At 43.7% G+C, this 17,954-nt stretch overlaps 1 protein-coding gene across 3 annotated transcripts in view; it reads right to left on the bottom strand.

The window, feature by feature from the left end:
* wwox (WW domain containing oxidoreductase) overlaps positions 1-17,954 on the bottom strand; it is a 135,957-nt gene that overhangs the window by 84,314 nt on the left and 33,689 nt on the right. For all 3 annotated transcript variants that reach the window (XM_026176192.2, XM_026176194.2, XM_080304789.1), the window contains exons 6-8: positions 14,280-14,368; positions 10,157-10,342; positions 7,659-7,923 (exon numbers count right to left, since the gene is read on the bottom strand). In XM_026176192.2, coding sequence (XP_026031977.2) covers positions 7,659-7,923; positions 10,157-10,342; positions 14,280-14,368 — 540 coding nt within the window. The remainder of the gene's footprint in view (positions 1-7,658; positions 7,924-10,156; positions 10,343-14,279; positions 14,369-17,954) is intronic.

Genomic DNA, 17,954 nt, shown 5'->3' on the forward strand with positions numbered 1-17,954 from the left:
AAAAAGGTGACAAAACACTGATCAATGCATGAGGAGATCAACCATGAAGGGATCCACTATGAAAAGAACAAAAAGGCAGACAGGAAGAAAGAGAATGCAAGAGACAGAGAGAGAGAGATGACAACTTAGGGACAAGAGCCAGTCAGAGCAGAGGACAGGTCTGGGTCAATACTCGCACCACATACTGCTGACACTGCACCACTCAACACGCGCACACATGCATGCCACACAAACACGCACATTGTCACAGACAGACAGACATCAGACCAATCAGTCAGCCGGTGTCAATGTTTCAAGAGGAAGACGGAGAAAAGAAGAGTGTGAAGGTATGTAGCTGTACAAAAAACAAAGTCAGACATGCCGGATATCCACTGCGTTCAAGGACATTTAACAGAGTGAACTAAGTCACTGTGAGCCCCGTCCAGCTTTCTTACAGCTGTCTATATATTAAGGAAAAACAGCAGACCCAGTATTTAAAGGGTCAGTTCACCCAAAAATTGAATAAAACAGTTTCATTTAAATTCTCAGCTGTTTCCAGGCACATTCCTTGTTGTGCTTCTAACTTAAAATTTTAATACAAATCAAGTTGAACTTAACTTTTTTCCTTTTCCATTTTTTTTTTACATCATGTTTTGATTTTTTTCAAATAATATTTACCAGCTGATCAATCAAAATAGCAGAAAACTAATTAGAAAATATCTAAATCAGTTAAGTTAACAGCAAGCAGTCGCTCAATCTTCAGCGTGAATATTTCATGGCTTTCTTCCCAGATAGCAATTTTTTTTTCCGGATGACTGGAGAACACAAAACATTTGAAGACATCAGATTTATCTCAGTCTTTTATTTATTTACATTTTTCCATTTCATAGACCGTATGACTATGCGGTTGATTTAGGGATAATCATCAGATTCCCCAATAATGAAAGAAATAATAATGAACTGAAGCCTTTACCTCATTGCACATGCAGCATACATATAGAAAACATCAAAAAATATATTTTAATGTGATGTATTAGTCATCCAAAACTCTTCTTTGCTGCATCCTGTTAGATTAGCTTTTGTTTTTTTTTTTTGTTTATTCGGTCATGTGCTTTAGCTTTTTAGTATGTGCATATGTGTTTGAGTGTGAGTGCGTGTGTGTGTGTGTGTGTGTGCGATTATCGCAAAAGAGAGGTCTCTCCATCTTTGAAATGAATTAGCGTGTGGTGCCTTATTGAGTGAGGTGCAGTGTTTAAGTGAAACTGATGAGAGATGTGTGAGCAGCGAGGACTGGGCTATAAGTATGTGACTGAGGTCACAGGTTAATCCCTATTGATTTACTCCACCGTCTGCATACAGCAGCACGGGAAGACAAGAAAGGGGAGGCCTGCCTTACCAGCTACCACACAGAACAAATGCAGTATTTAAAACAAAAACAACATCTCACACCTGCACCTCTGCACACATGTTAAGTGGGGTAAAGACAAGAAAATTAAGCATCATTTAATCCCTATAAAGTTAGTCGAACGCCCTCTACTTCTAAATAAGCATCAATGAGCAATATGATCATTGATTCAATTAAAACATGCTCACATCCTCGTTTCATTGTTTTAAACAAAATAAATAAAAACAAAATATGCATGTTTGCAATGCGTGTATTTGTTAGACAAAGAGAAGCAGATTTTTTTTTTTTTGCTTTAATCTGGAGAGCAGGTGAACTCACAGCGACCCCAGGCAGAGACCGCCGGGCCCGAGTACGTTTGAAAAGAAACCAGAATGAAACCTAAACAGAGCTGTATTTACAGTACAAACAGCATCCTCACAATCTCATCCCACAGAAGGACAGGTGAAATATTACATTAATATGAACAACTATTAATAATAACGCCCCCCACCCCCTCCTCCTGCACCACCTCTTGCCCCATCACTCCTTCTCTCTCTCTCTCTCTCCGCCTCTAATCCTATCATGCGGGCAATAAGTGTATGCACCATGAGCACATTTAATTTCTGCGGTTGGTTTTCAGCGAGCCCAGAGGTGAGCCTTAATAAGGATCAATGGCACTTTATCTGGGACAGCACCCACTTCACAGCATGCAAATTACACAGCAACCCTTAAAAAAAGAAATGGATTTAATTAAAAAATGTAGAACCACGGGCTCTGGAAATTCAATTAAAGGATTTATGCAAAGGTTGGCTAGCTTTTTGTGTTGCAGTTCCTGCTTATATAATGAGCTTTTCATATTAAAAATCAATAGGTAATCTGGGCTAGGGGATCGGCTGCTTATGTACATTTTTGAAATCAATTTGAAAAATAGTCCATCAGCTCTGTGTGACAACAAAGAAGGGAGGGAGTGGTGCGTGCATGTGTGTGTGCGTGTGTCAAGTTGTGAGGGTCAGCAACAGGAAAACGGTACCAGTGGATGAGTGAAAAAGAGGTGATAGGTTACATCTCTCCTCTCTGAGGGTTACAGGAGAAAAGCTCTGAAGCTCTAAAGCTATGAGAGACCAAGGGTGAAGGAGGCGATGTGGAAGAGTAGAGGGTAAGTGAGTAAGGATGTCTCTCTGGCCAGGTCACTTTCTGGCTCTTTGGCCTGTTCTGATCCCTTCTATTAGAGAGAGTGTCCCTTGGCAGTCAGGGTCTAGCTGGTTCTGACCTGTAGCTCTTGGGTAATTTAGCCCAGCCCCAACTCAGACTCAGCCCCGACTCAGACAACCCCAGCTGGGGAGCCGTCCTAATGGTCTCCCTGAGGTGTCTGGAGCTGGAGGAGCAGAGGATGTGGTTGATTCTTTAAATGATGTTTCTTCACAAACAAATCTTAGCCAGTCACAGAAACACGTCTTAGAAAGAGGTACATGCAGAACTCATGCACGCAAAAAAAAAAAAAAAGTGACAATCTTTTGCAGACTTAAGCTTTTTTTTGTTTGTTTCATTGTTGAAAAATTACTTCTTTTCTTCTTAAACTTCTTCTGTTTTCAACAGGGATATTGTTCATCCTTCCTTCACACTCATGTTGTATAACTGTACGCAGGCATGAGGGGTGAATGACTGACTGCATACAGCAGCAGACTGTCAGCATTTGATTGGTTCTTTATTGATCCAGACACGCTTTCCATCACATCAACTCATCCACAATAAACCATTTACACAGTTTCCCTGTGCAATGGAGCACATAACCAGGCCTCAGGCCATCTCTGTGCACCAACTGGGCGTGCGTGTGTGTGTGTGTGCGTGTGCCTGTGTGTGTGTGTGTGTGTGCCTGAGCATTTGTGTGTTTTCTTTAATGAAATGGTATCTCCATGGCCAATAATCCCAGTAACAGGATTGGGCAGAACACACATGTCAATACAGGCAAATAGGATTGTATGCTTTTATCATGCCACACCAACACATCTTGTTTCTCACTGCCTGCTGATGTCTCTCTCTACGTAGTGCAGCAGCACGGCAGGATACGTCTCGCAGGAATATCACATTGATTATATCTAGTTCTTCAAAAATGGTCTAAAACATGGCCTCTAAAGGAAATCTGAATCATGACAGCGTGTGAACCTCATGCCAGTTGGCATAATATGTAATATTCTTTCTACCCCACTAAAGAGAAACCTACACAGTGTTTCCAGTCAGGCTGGAGCTGACCCCCTCCTGTGTAGCCCCTAATCATCCAAGAGGACTCTATTACAACGGCCTGGCAGCTCATCTAACCTCACAGTGAAGAAGGGTGGGGGGGGGGCGGGCGAGGAGATTGGGACCTCTGCTCCTCTTTCTTTCCACATGGTTGAGCAGCACACACACATACACACAGGCTTCCTAGGTGTACAGCAAAGCTGCCGCCTCTTTGGGCTACACCAGATAGGAGATGGAGCATCTGACCTTATGTCTGGCTGCAGGAGAGAAACCGATACCGAAGTAACAGTGCCTGCTGTACTCACACATAGCACCAACCAGCCATTCTACGGTGTGTCTGCTAAATGGTAATGCTGATGTCTCTCTTGCAGGATTTGTCTCTTGGGTTAACCCCCAAGCTGCAGGATTGAGCTCCTGGTCACATTAGGCAAGGCTCAGCTGAGAAGGAGGCAACGCCAGTCCCACATCTCGTGCCTGAACCACTGACTGCTGGTGCCTGGTCAAAAGTTCAGCTTGTGCATATGTAAAAAGGTGGCTGGGTGCCCGAGGCAGGATCTTGGGTAAAATAATCATGCAAAAACGCTAAGAAGCATGGGACTAGGCGTGAGCGCTGATGAAACCGGCCTCTGGGAGAATCGAGGCGTCTGATTGGACCAGTAGAGCCTCTTAGGCCTGTGCCCACAGCACCCCTCCCCTCTCTTTACCCATTATAGTGGATGATGTACTAGAGCCACTGCCCACACACTGGTCTCCATTCAGCTCAGCACTGTCTCTGCCTATAGTTAAGGTATATACTTGATGGGTATAGGCTGAGCCCAGCTGCTCAGAGCCTGAGGGTATACCGATCTTGAGGGAGCAATCAGTCAGTCAACAAAATGTCACAGGGTCAGCGATCCAGCATGACAGGACGGTGACAACTTCACAAAGGTTACAGCCAAATTAATAACTGCAACAGTCACTGAAATTCATTATGTGCTGTTTAAAAGTGTGCCCAGAGTTCAGATTCAAAGGAAACCATCTACAATCTAGAAAGACCCACAAATCCTACAATGTTTGATCAAATAAATCGACCAAGATCTGCATCAATCAAACTTTTCTGCATTAAATTGCTCTAACTAAATCACTTGATAGCAGATGTTTTTTTGCCTCTCTCGCTCTCTCTTAGGTCTCTCTCTCTGTCACACACACACATACACACACAGACACACACACAACTTCAGGCCAGATCATTTGGTGCTGATAATCACACCAAAGGACACAGGCAAAACTCCCACACTAAACACGCTGAATTAAAGAAACAGGAGTTACAGGCCTGGTTGCACAATCTCTGATAAGTAGATCAAGGCACAGGGAGGGGAACATGATGTTAGTGAGAGATAGTTTGGCTGATTAAAATGTCATGGCTCTTTATAGATGTCTTTCTCAACTCAGCAAAATTGAATCAGTTCTGTGCATCAATAGCAGAGTGGGCTGGGGCTCCCTGCTAATAGAGAAGTTTCTTTCTCTTAAGTTCAAACCACAACACAAGGAATGCAAAAGCGAGGAAGTCACACATGTTTTGATTAGACGTGACCAAAGTACGGCAACAAGAAAAGAGACAAAAAAAGCGTGCAAGTTCAAAGATAACATAAAAGAGCAGGAAACAATTAATAAGGGGCGAAAACATGGGTGTGATTAAATGACCGACCACGGCACATATAGCCCTACATGACATTTGATCACCTTTACAATAGCAGTCAATTAATGACTTGGGATCACATGTAGCTCCAGGTGTTCCAGCCGTCTCTGTGTTGCGAATTCATGCGTGTGCTTGTCCATGTGTGTCTGTTCGTGTTGAAAAGCTCTATTTTACCCCACCTGTGCTCATATAAATCAAACCTGTGCTTTAAATGAGGGGCTGGTTATTTGCGCAAGAACACACATGGGGGCTTTGTGATTGTTTTTTGGAGTCAACATTCTGCTTATGTTTGCATCCCAGAACAATCTCCATGGATCCCGCAAGCGTACGCAAGCAATTAAAGCGATAGCATCTTCATATCCCTGCAACCAATAACTGAAATAATATCACTGTTTTATTAAGCCCTTAATGTGGGGGCAGAAGGAGTGAGGAGTGGGATTTTAAAGAGGATACACTTTCAGGGGCCTTATCAAGCCCAGATTTAAATAAGAGCAAATGCTCAGCTTAGGGGTGCGTCTGTGTATCTGTGTGAGTCTGTGCGTAAGGCTGTGTGTCTGCGTGTGGCCTTTATCAGACATTAGTTTTAGCTAATCGCTGTGTCAGCACACCAGAATTTAATTACTAGCTCTACCTTTGTCCTTTAATATTTACTAACATCTACACTTCATTAAATTAATGACATATAAAATTTAAAAAAAGAAAAAGAAAACCCTCTGCTAATTGGTTATATGTGCTTGCTCCTAAAATGTTAGCACCCATTCCTTAAGATACATGAAAAAATACACAGAAGTATCATCCAGACTAGGGTAGCATTCCAAATAATGTGATTAGAAGGAATGCTGGACAAACTTTGGCTTTTACGAATGAAACACGGGACGAAGTGATTAAAAAATTAATTCTAAAATAAAGAGACTGGACGCAAAAGAGTGCTTTGTGACAGAAAAAGTCAAACTGAGGAAATATTCAGCCTGGCATTTTGCAAAAAGGTGCTGAGGAGCCGTTCCTCTCATCTCTCATCCTATGTCAAATGGCGGAGAGACAAATGACGGCCCGAGGCCTTGCATCTGTCAAACATGATGGATCAGAACAACGCTTCACTAAAACTCCACCACGCTGCCTTTCAACATCACATTTTCACTTCAGTGCAAACACTAAATTGATAAAGTATGAAGAACAGCTAATGGAAAGATGTAATAGTCAAACTAAAGCATATATTAGGAGGCTATGGAGCCTAAAGGGTAGAGTGCTGCTATCCATTGAAAAGTCTTAGAGAGCACAGGACACAATATGGACTGAAATAAATCACGGTGCTGGATTTTATCGTTCATATCTAAAGCGTGTGAGGACGTTAACCTCAGGCACCTTATATCATCTCGTGCGCACACACATATGTGCTATTAAAACGTTCCCACACATACAAATCATGCAGATGCTTACACATTCACAACAGTTGGTGTCTGAGCCACACTGTAAAGGTTAAACCCTTCACGGGAGTTTAGCTGTAAGTTGTCCGATATCTTATGATCCAACCAGATGCCACAGCGGATGCTGTATGCATGTGTGTATAGCTGAAGTAGTGCTGGGCAGCTTCATTACTGTAATCCCCAAAAAAGACACTGTATCACAAAAGTGCTGAGCCAAACTCAAAATCCTTCCTTAATGCCATCCTTCCAAAACTGGGTAGGAGTTCTCAGATCAGCCACAACTCAGGTACAGATGCTAGAGGTTCTCCTATACTGTGCGCTTGTGTCTGTAAAACAGCAGTGGCCTTGCAATGGCACCCCACACAAAACTATACCCATCCAAAATATACTGATTGGTCGGGGAAACTTAAATCACTGCAACAACAAAGAGCTGCCACATTCAGTAAAAATGTATTAGGCACAGAACTTTTTTTATTTTAGTACTTAACTGCATAGGAGCTAGGGCTGGGATTAGGCATTAACAGCAGCCTATAATAGTCGCGGTTCTCTGGAATAGAGTACTGAGAGGATAGAAAACTGTCTTTCAGGGTTAAACAAACAGTGCCATGCAGAAGAGGAAAACAAACCACAAATATCTCTCTATCTATTAAACCCAGACTCTTTCCCTGAGCCTTCAGCAGATCTACCCCTCTCCATCCTGTTCCTGTCCTCTCTCCCAGAAATGTGCCAAGACAAATACGCCGGCTCTGTAAGCGCTATATGAGAGTCACAAATTCACAGACTGGCTTTGCATTTAGAAAAATATAACTAGCTGCAGAATTACTCCAGCGCAATGAAAAGTAATGTCAAATGTTAACCAGTCGAGCGTTTCAGCGAGCCTTCAGGCAGGCTGAGCTACAGCCTGCGCACTCGTGAGGTAATATAACACTTTCTCCAAGCTTCTTTTCTCGCTTACCATAGACTTTGTGAAAGGTCTGGCCAGTGTGAAGAGAAAGGTCATCAGCCACCAGCTCCGGTGTATGGAGGTGTACATCATGTTCCCAGGATGCAATGCGTTGGAGGTGACACCGTAAGGCGAAAGCCGCCGGTGGAGCTCGTTGCTGAAGAGGATGTTGCAGAGTTTGGCGCGGTTGTAAGCCAGCATGGACCAATAGTCCTTCTTTGAGGGGGACAGCAGCACAAGGTCCACTTTGCCACATGAGTCTAGGAGGTCTGTGAACCTGAAAGATAGTTTGCATTAAGAGTAGTTAGTGTGAGTCTGCCTCGGCCTGCGCGTAGGCTTTCCGCCGGCAGATGTGTGGCGCTTTCTGCATACAAATCAAAGACGTGACATGATGTTCTTTAATTGCCTGCGACAGAGCTGTTAAAATCCAGATGTTTGACAAGGCCCCTTAAACATTACACTACTCGTTGTGTTATTACACGCTCACACAAAAATCTCAATACACGAAAACTACACTGTGTATTTATGCGTCTGTGTGTGTACGTATGTGTGAGAGGCGCGGGATGAGGCTCCAAACCAGCGGAACACATCCTACATATTAATCCAGTCATTAGAAAACAACCAATCAAAATGTCACCTGGTTTCCTTGTTGTGATTTTACAAGCTCGCTGCCTCTTGTTTACTGTCGCCTTCCGCAACATCCTTGCTTGGCTAAATTACAACATCTGCAGGCTTTTCATTTCATGTGCTGCAACTTCGTAACTACTTCAGCAAGTAGAGGTTAATAAATCAATTGCCTCGACGCTAAAGCCTTTTTTTTTTTTTTTGTAAATCAAAATTTGTTTGCACGACAAGCCGAAGCTGTGCCTCGTTACAATTGAATGAGGTCTCGCAGTGATATTAATGTCGAGATTTTGGTTTTCAAACATGTCGTTTACTGTCTCTGAGCTGCAGCTTAGATATTTCAGAGGTAATTTCATTAAGGATATGATCTCTCGTTTGACCAGATCTGATGTAGTACTAGAGTAAAGTAAACCTGTATTGGGTCAATTCCACAGTAAGCCCCTGTGGTGGAAACTGATAAAGTGTCCAGCCATTACTCCTGCGTCCATCTTTTCCATTCCTGTCCCTTACAGGTCACTGCTTTACCAAGCGGACAAGGGGCTTAGGGAATACAATATACTGCCAGGTCATGGGTCACCCACTGCCTGTGAGGGGAGGCTAAGTAAGTAAACATGAAATCAGCGGAAAGTGAAAATAACACAAGCAAAAAAGGGAGGGACTTCAGTGGATGTAATATAGGTCTGGAATGAGGTGGACAGAATGGAAGATGCAATATGAGATATTGTCTACTTTTGCTCCTTTATTCCTTCTCTCTAGTCTGTGTTAGTGTGTAACTGACTCTCTCTGGTTCTGCTTTAGCCTGCTTTGAAGGGGTTAAAGCCACTGCTGATTGTTGAGGACAGAAGGAGAGAGGCAGTGTTTGTGAGGCAGAAAAGGAGAGCAAACTGTAGGGTGAAGAGTAAGGAGAATACCTGTGCATTCTTACCACTGCAAATACATAAAAATAGTACACATCTTCCTTATTCTAACCCGACAGTTTTTACACAATCAAAACTTGCCTGTACCCACTTTTCTTACTGCTTTAGCAAGTTTTGTGTCAATCACATGTCAATATTCCCTTCACGGCAACCTTTCCTTCCATGAGCTTTTCCTACTCCGTCTTCCTCCGACTTTTCCTACAGCTTGTAATAGCAAAGTGACCCCAAGTGAATCTGAGTGTCAAACCATCCCCTCTGCTGCTCCTGCCCAATCATGCATGGCAGCCTGTATAACATAACTCATATGAGGGCCCCTGTAATAGTGCTGCTGTTTGATCTGCTAGAATAACTCTGCGTATGTTCGCGTTGTCTCAGGTCACTCTGCCGAGCTCCAATCAATCACTGCTTGGCCGTCTGACTGACTGAAGCCACGATCAATGCTGCACACAGACAGGGACTGGCTCTAAAATACATGGCTCGGGGTCTGGGCTTACAGATTACTGCAAGACTCTGCGCTTGTCTGCTGCATAACAGAAAAACTTGAGCCTTTGGAGTTCCTTGAGAAAAAAAAAATGGAGGAAAGGGCTGAGTCAGGGGGGTCAGACATAAAAGAGCAGATACTTGATCAAAGTAAATTTTAGCTGATAAGGCCATCCATCATGCTGATGATACGTTTAATTCACAGTGACAGCATGCGGAAAGGAATGAGTTTGAGTGAGTGAGGCTGTCATGTTTGACAATACGCATAAAGTCTTATCTGTCAACTCGTCGGGAAAACTAGCCAGTGCAGCGGCTTTAAGTGCACGACTGGCGATGAACTCCTGAAGACTAGACAGGCTAGTTCTGGGCAATTATCAACGTGACTTTAATATGGAAAGACCTCACTGATACAGACAGCAACCTCTCGACAAACAATCAAACATATTTATACTCACTAACACAAAACTAGTCAATCTTCCTTTTCTTTACCTATGTGACTCAGAGGAAACCACCACGACACGTGCTGGGGCTGAACGACGCAGCACGTCTTGTAGACATTGCACTAGCAGGAAGTGACCCAGATGGCAGATCTGGAAGGTGGACTCCAGGTTGTCTTCAGTCAGCATATAGGGCTGAGTGCACACTGCTGCGTTACACACCAGAATGTGCAGCGGCCTATGGGAGGAAGAAAACAGAAAAACAAAACATGTTTGACTGATTGTGAAGTGAAAACAAACGGCCAAGGAAAAAGATTTCCTACCATATCAGGATGAAGAAGATGTAATGAGAGACAGAGGGAGGATTTTTTTTTAAAAGAGGAGAATTAGAGAAAAATGAAAGCAGAGAGAGGAAACGGGGTTTCTTATTCCAGAGTGCAGTAGACTTTAGAGGTCTCCAGAGACAGAGCATCAGTAATGCTGATATGATACAGAGGTTTCCAGTGCAACTCCCTATGGATACACAGCTACTCTAGATACCGAATACAGCTGGCTGGGATCCAAGAGCAACACCACAATGAAAAGCAATCTCAAACAGTTTCAACACACAGGGGTGGTGAAAGTAATGGATGTTGATACTGGCTCTGTGGAAGCACTTTGAGTAACCAAACCTACCAACACATCGACTCAGAAAGGCCAAGCAGAAGAAAACAGATCAAAGAAAAACCACGCGCTAAGTCATGGAATAAAAAAGGAGCTGGCATTATTAAAAAGGTCCAGTGAGAAAGCATATGTTTTAGGAGACGGAGACATGCAAAGCATTTTTATTCTTGCAGAATCCGTGTGGGCGACTGAGCAACGCTTCCCGCTCACACGGAAAGGGAAGGAGATTGCTGGATTGGTCAGGGCAGCGAGAGATCCTTGTCGGTGACAGCGTCGCTCCAGCGAGCTCAAAACCACAGTAACACAGTCGAACAATCCAAACACACCCCACCAATTTTTAATTTCTTCCATTAGAATTAATTATGAGGCCGAAGGCAATTTGTGTACCCTGTGTTTAAGACTGCCTACTGGATTAATTAAAAACTGGATGCTGGAAAATTAATGTGTGAATTGTTATGCCTTGCTATAATGAGCCATCCCATGCTATTACATAGTAGTGTACTGTACGATCACCTTCAGGCCTCTGAACACACAAGGTTCATTAAAGAGCACCAACCTAGGCACAAGTCAACTTAAAGAACGCCGACCTCAGCGCTTTATCGGCAACGCACACACTAGGAATGTGAGATATTTAAATTTTCGCCCAAAATAAAACAATTGAGGAAGACTCACTTAATTAAAAGAACATTCGTAAATAAACAACCTCTGCGACCTGAGTTTAATCCTGATAACACGAGATAGGAGAGTAAAAGTTGCTGTAATGCTCAGAAATTTGCTCAGAAATCGCTCTAAGCTTAAAAGTAGGCAAAAAAAAAAAAAAGACTGGTTGTTTTTGCCCCAGTGTTCACATGTCTAATAGAGTGTGAAGTACAGTAACAGTGTGCAAACCTCTTGGCTCCATCCCTAATTTAGTGGCTAGGGGCAGTAATATCACAGACACAAAGCCCGACCTCCTCAACCTTTCACTGCAGCTGTTGATTTAAACTAACGCTTACGGCACTTACACCTCTTTAGCATTGCATGTTATGACCTGTAAAGGCAAAAGAAAAACAAAGCATCACAAATTGGTGATCAAAAAACTCCACAAATAAACAACTTTCCTCTGGTCAGTGCAGCGATTTCTCCCATGCAGCTCAGATGGGCCTCTGGTGAGTCTGCTTGTAATGTAAAAGGCCTGTTAATTCGACTGCCCACCAGTTAGTCCCTCTCTCATAAGCGCAGGTCTAATGAATGTCTTTAATAGGCCTACTGCTGCACACCACATTCCCTCTGTCCACATTAAGACCTCACACAACACTGTGTGCACCGTGCAATCTCAGCGCTGGTCAAACGAGGGTGTTAACTACCGAACGGGGAGACATCAGTTTATATATTTACTTTAAATAACCCCCCTGGGTATGACCCCTGACCTCTATGATAATGTAGGCCAGCAGGAAGAGATTGCCTGTGTGAGCTTGGCTCGTACTGCTGGTCGTTAACGATGCACTTTGCTCCAAACACATATACAGTGGATATGAGAGCGCCACTCATTTTGACCCACATTTAAACTCGCACTACAGAAGCAACATAATAAGGGAGCAAGAAAATAATCCAACCCTTACAAGAGTATAAATGAATGGAAGAATTGTGGACGAAGGTTGTCTGGTTTGTATATTATTTTTAGTTATATTCATTTGTTTGTTTAGTTTTTAAAAATCCCCTATTACATTTTAAATGCTTGAAATTAAAACTGAACTCAGTAAAAACAAATCAGAGGTGAAAACAAATTCCACGTGTTAATTACGGACCGTTCAGTAGAAATTATATTAGGGCCTTCTGTCAGTGCCGTCCTCCATCAATTACATCCCAATGAAACTGCGCCACATTCAACAATATCAATATCCAGGTAATTTCATTTCAATGGACAGGCAATTAAAGCAGAATCGGGGTCAATGGAACACAAAGCAGCGTGAAAGCCACTGACTAAAGCACTTAAAAGCAAGAGAGTGAGAAACGAGAGAAGGAAAAGAAAAAGACTCTGATTACATTTCACCTGTCAATGACACGCTGCAGGAGCATTATTGTGCATGTGCGTATGAGCATGTGTGTGTGTTTGTGTCTGTTTGTCTCTGTGTGTTTACAAGTGTGTGTGTGTGTGTGTGTGTGTGCCCGCGTATGTCTGTATGCACATATTTGTGCGTGCTGTGTTTGCCACTCCTGTGCATGTTATGCCTGAAGACATACGTGCAGTAATAGAGTGGTGGTAGACTCAGACAGCTGCCCAGTGCCATTCACAGCTCAGAGCTCCCAGCCTCCACTCTGCTCTGTTCGCCTTCTGATGAGAATTAATGTACTCTGACGTCCCCTGGGAGTCCCGCACTCCCCCCCCAACAGCACGGCTAATGAAGAAATACAACCTTGCCAAAATACTGAGGTGGAGAGAGAACGACACAGACGTAGAGACGACACGAGAGAACGGGAAAGAAAGAGAAACTAAGGCAGATAAAACATTTGTAAACAGTGATATGCAAAAAAACTAAAGTGTGAGAGGACTGAGGAGTTGAAAGGAGGCCAGCATAACTTGAGTGTGGGTGGGAGGGATATATGTAAGCGCAGGGAGGGAACTATAGGACACAGAGTGAGGGAAGCCACCGTGATGTTTGGCTGTGACCCAAGACACGTGTCCTGGATGGCCATAACCTGCCCCAGGGCTGCTACGGGCGATGACTGCCCGGCCTCTCCCCAAGGGGCTCCCTTGACACCAACACCCCCTGCGCACACACAAAAACACACTCCCCTGCCTAGAGACCTGCGGGTGGATGAGCCGTATGGATGATAGAAATTATGACCCCAAAATAGCAACCGTACGAACGGCCACGGGACGCAAGACACATGCTATAAAAGCTGACCACCACAAAATAAGTGCCATAAAGTGTGTTCGACCAATGTCAAGCAAATCGACACAAATAGACACACTCACTCCTGGGGCCTTGCCCATATGGTGTCCATCAGTAACATTTTAGATGTCCTTTCAGTATGGCATAATAAAAGAGATAAATAGTTGCTAGTCCTAAATAAAAGACGCTATTTAGTCCCCACAGTTTTAAACTTAACTGTTTATTTATTCCTGCTTTTAGACTAAAAATAAGTCTGAGCAACTAATAGGAAATGCCATCATTTTTTTTAGTTGGGCACTCTGCCATAACTTTAATTAATAAATCATTTTTAAACTCTTCTCCTGTGTTTTCCACACTGGAGATTCTCCATGTTGTTTGATTGTCCAGGTCCAACATCACGCAGGGCAATTTTCCATATGCAGGGCACCTGCATGAGCATCACCATTTACTGTGTGGTTTTGTGGGACCAATGCCAGCTGAATTCAGTTGTGACCAGCTCAAAGGCAAGAGTAAGAGGAGACAAAATTTATAAACGGCATCTATTACACCACGCCTGCTTGATCCTAAAAAACACACAACCTGCATTTCCAAAACAAGGAAGGGATGAAAATGAACAACATTGTGTTTAATACTTACAGCTTCATTGCTTTGAAAGATTCAGCAAATTCCCTGACGCTGCGCAGAGAAGCCAGGTTGCACATCATTGCTTCAACTCTCGCTTTGTGCTGTTGAGAAAGAGAAAACAATATGATCAGAAAAATACAGACGTAACAGCAAATTAAAAGACATTTCAAAGACTTTTTTTTAGTTTTTTGCCCATTTTAATCGTTGTTGTCAAAGGAAATAGTGATCACAAGTAGAGGCTGAATGTTTGCATTCTGTTTTATTTCACAGGACAATGCAGTGATTCAAGTCCTGGAAGAGTGATCGCTCTTTGCTTGTAGTCCCCATGTTTTCCCCACTTTTACTTTGATGAGAATCCAGGTTTCCAGTTACCGTCCTGTCTAAAGACTCTTAAGAAACTCATAAGTAGTGACAGTGTCCTCTCCCTGCATGTTTGGGTGTGGCTCATCTCACACCATATGTTGGCAGACAGATAGCAGAGAAGAAGAAAAAGATAAATGACTTGAGAAGTGAATGCATAGCTGCATTTACACACTGCTGAAGACAGGCTAAATATTCATCATCCCCTCCATCCTACTGTAGCATTGTGCTGCAGGGCAAAGGCCTCAGCAAAAATGCATGCAAGGACCATATCTGTTTAATAAAATCATACAACGGGGTTCATCAAGTCTGTCAACTCACAGTCTTTCCATGCCTTTCTGTCTCTCCCCACTCTTCCCTTTATCTGCTGAGGCCCTCGACCAAAAAAGCCAGATTCGGTCTACCTGCCCATATGAGCTCACATGGGACTCTGGCATATGTTAGCACGAGTGCGTGCCGCATGAATTGAGATGGAGCATGTAGATTCCAGACTCCAGAGCATCCCTCATGCTCTGGTCTCTGGGCACAGTAGCACCAGGTATTCCTCCTTCCTCTCACCCGCCATCCCAGAGGAACACTGTCAGCTCAGATTACACCCGGAAAGGCGTTCAGCTCGCCATCCGCCACCACTGGTGTTGCTCCCCTGCATCCCCTCTGATCTGATCTCCTGTCTCTGGGTGTCATATGGGAACGTCTTTCCTCAGCGTGTCTGTCTCAGCACAGCTAAGTACACATGACACTCACAGCAAGGACGCTCCATGGAGCAGTGAGCACAAAGAAAACAATAAAGGGTTAAGAGCATCTTCTGATGGAAATGTGATTCTTCAGGCATTTTACAGACACCTTAACTGCCCCAGGGTGTGTTTATACATGCATACAGAGGCACACGCACACCCGCACACGCACACAACAAATTCAATGTTGTGACTCAAGGGTAAAACCACGCTATCACACCATTATCTATGCCTGAATTATTCTCTTGATGCCACTCTATGCCATTATATGGATGCTATTACAGAGCATTAAAGGGCTGATTATGGCTATTATAGATATGATTATAGGGTACCTGCTTATATGATCTGTACACAGCAGTAATCACAGGTGAGAGGAGACAACTGTCTGATTTAATTGCTTATATGTGCAGTGTGCATTTATACTCTTTGCCACTTTCACAAGGTATACATGCACATAAATGCAGGTGGATTGAAAAGTAATATTTGGTCACCAAAGTAACAATATAGTAGGAAAACCTCATTTGTAACACATATGTTTAAAAGAAATCATCTTCAGTTGTTCATTTTACTGTGAGAAAAATGAGGCATTACCTCCGAACAAGGTCAGAAGAGACAGCAGTGTGATAATTAACAGGTCACTATAAGGCCTCCTCAACAGGATAGCTCTCTATGTGTGTATGACCAGCAGAGAAGATGAGAGCAGGTGTCAGCTTGACGAACACATATCCTCTTCTCTAGAGACATGGAGGGAAAGGAAAGGAGAGATGGAGTAATGGGAGACCAGAGGGAGGATAGAGGGGGGGGTTGAAGAGGGGCCACTGGAGCAAATCCAGCAGGGAGAAGGTGAGCAGCCTGCCTGCCCGCCCGCCTACCCTCCCCCTGCAGATTGAAGTCTTGCGAAGAAAATAAAGTTTATTGCCTGGAAAGAGGGGGAAAAAGCATGTAAAAAGCATTAAAGCGATGGAGGTGAACAATTAGACAGATGGCCAGGTTTTGGAAGGAGAAGAAGAAAAAAAGGAGTAGAAAAAGACGGAGAACGCATAGACGCAATCGTTCAGGGTTTTTATGAGGACCCTGACAACTCCTGGTCTCTTCAAGGGCGAAGGAAAAGTGAGAGGCAGCGAAGCCTCTCTGGTTAACTCTGGAGCAATCGCTGAGTAGGCAACACCACAGAGCTCGGCTCAGGGTGACAGTGCTTACCGCCCCCCAGCTACACACAACCTATCGCTACAACTAAAACAGAAAGGCTAATTCTGAGAGAAACGCGGTAAATAAGCTCCAAAAATGAGAAACCGCTGCAAAGTGAGCGTCCTCGTGTCTACGCGTTCGCAAAACAGGCACGTGTTCAGGACAGAAATCGGCAAGGTCACCGTGAAGATAACATCACCTGATGCCTCAGACTACCGCTGCTGCCAACACCTCTCACCTGTCACCTGCCATCAAACCCAGAAGACGAGCTATCTGTAACAAGACAATGACCTTTAGGACTTTCACCATAAGGAAGGAGAGAAGGAAGGACTAAGAGCAAGGATGGAGGCAAACAGTTAAACTTTTCCTCGGTGAATACAGAAAGTTGGCAACTGCAGAGGTTCTCCTTCTCTATCCTGCTCTTTTCCGCGGCGTACCCAGGAATGACATGTGATCACTGCTGAAAGAAAGATGGAGAAGGAGGAGAGGATAGATGGGGAAGCGCTCTAATACAATTATAACCGGGGCCATCCAATCCAATAAAATGAAGAAGTATTAGAGCAGGGGAGTCCCATCCTGTTCAATAAGATACTGGACCACTTTACTAACTCTTAAAACACACACACACGTGTGGGCACACACAGGTGCACACACTTCGCTGACCCCTTTAATAGCACAGAAGCCACCCCTAATGGACGCAAGCAAGTGGAACCACCAAATAATACACTGTCTTAATGCACTAGACTCAATCTCATCCCCCTCTCCCCTTATCCTTCTCAGCCTTCACTCTCATACTTTAACCCCTGCTTCCATCTTCCCTCACCTTGTGCTGCTCACCACCTCAGCGCCTCTTATAGATCGCCAATGCAGAGGCAACACTTAAGGAATCAGAAAAACCCCTATATATACACAAAACACTTAGCCCGCAGACCCCGGTTAACGCTTCAGACGAGGAGAAGAAGCGAGTAAAGGAAGACAACGCAGTGTCGAATTCCTGTGGTTTGAAGTATCACTCCTGAATATGAGATTCGTAATATTAATATAAAGCAACAGCAGTATAATATGGACATATCCTAACCAGCAGGTGCAGAGGTAAGGTGTTGTAATGGCGATGAAAGTGAATGAGCAGGGAAGACACCATGTGAAAAGGGCACCTTATAAAAGCAATTAGAGAAATGACTTTGAGCCCCTCTTCTTGCTCTGTAGATTAGAACAGGCCTCGGAGGGAGGAACACCAAGGAACTCAGATCTCTATGACCTTGGCCGCAACACACCATACTAAATTGGCCATCAGCTTTTAAGACTCATATCATAGATATATATTTTTAGCAAAAAGAAAAAGAGAGAAGGAAGGAGGGGGGGGGACTGTGGAATGTGCAGGTCATATATCATCCTGTCACAATTA

Source organism: Astatotilapia calliptera, chromosome 7, assembly GCF_964374335.1.
Source record: "Astatotilapia calliptera chromosome 7, fAstCal68.1, whole genome shotgun sequence".
Taxonomy (NCBI): domain Eukaryota; kingdom Metazoa; phylum Chordata; class Actinopteri; order Cichliformes; family Cichlidae; genus Astatotilapia; species Astatotilapia calliptera.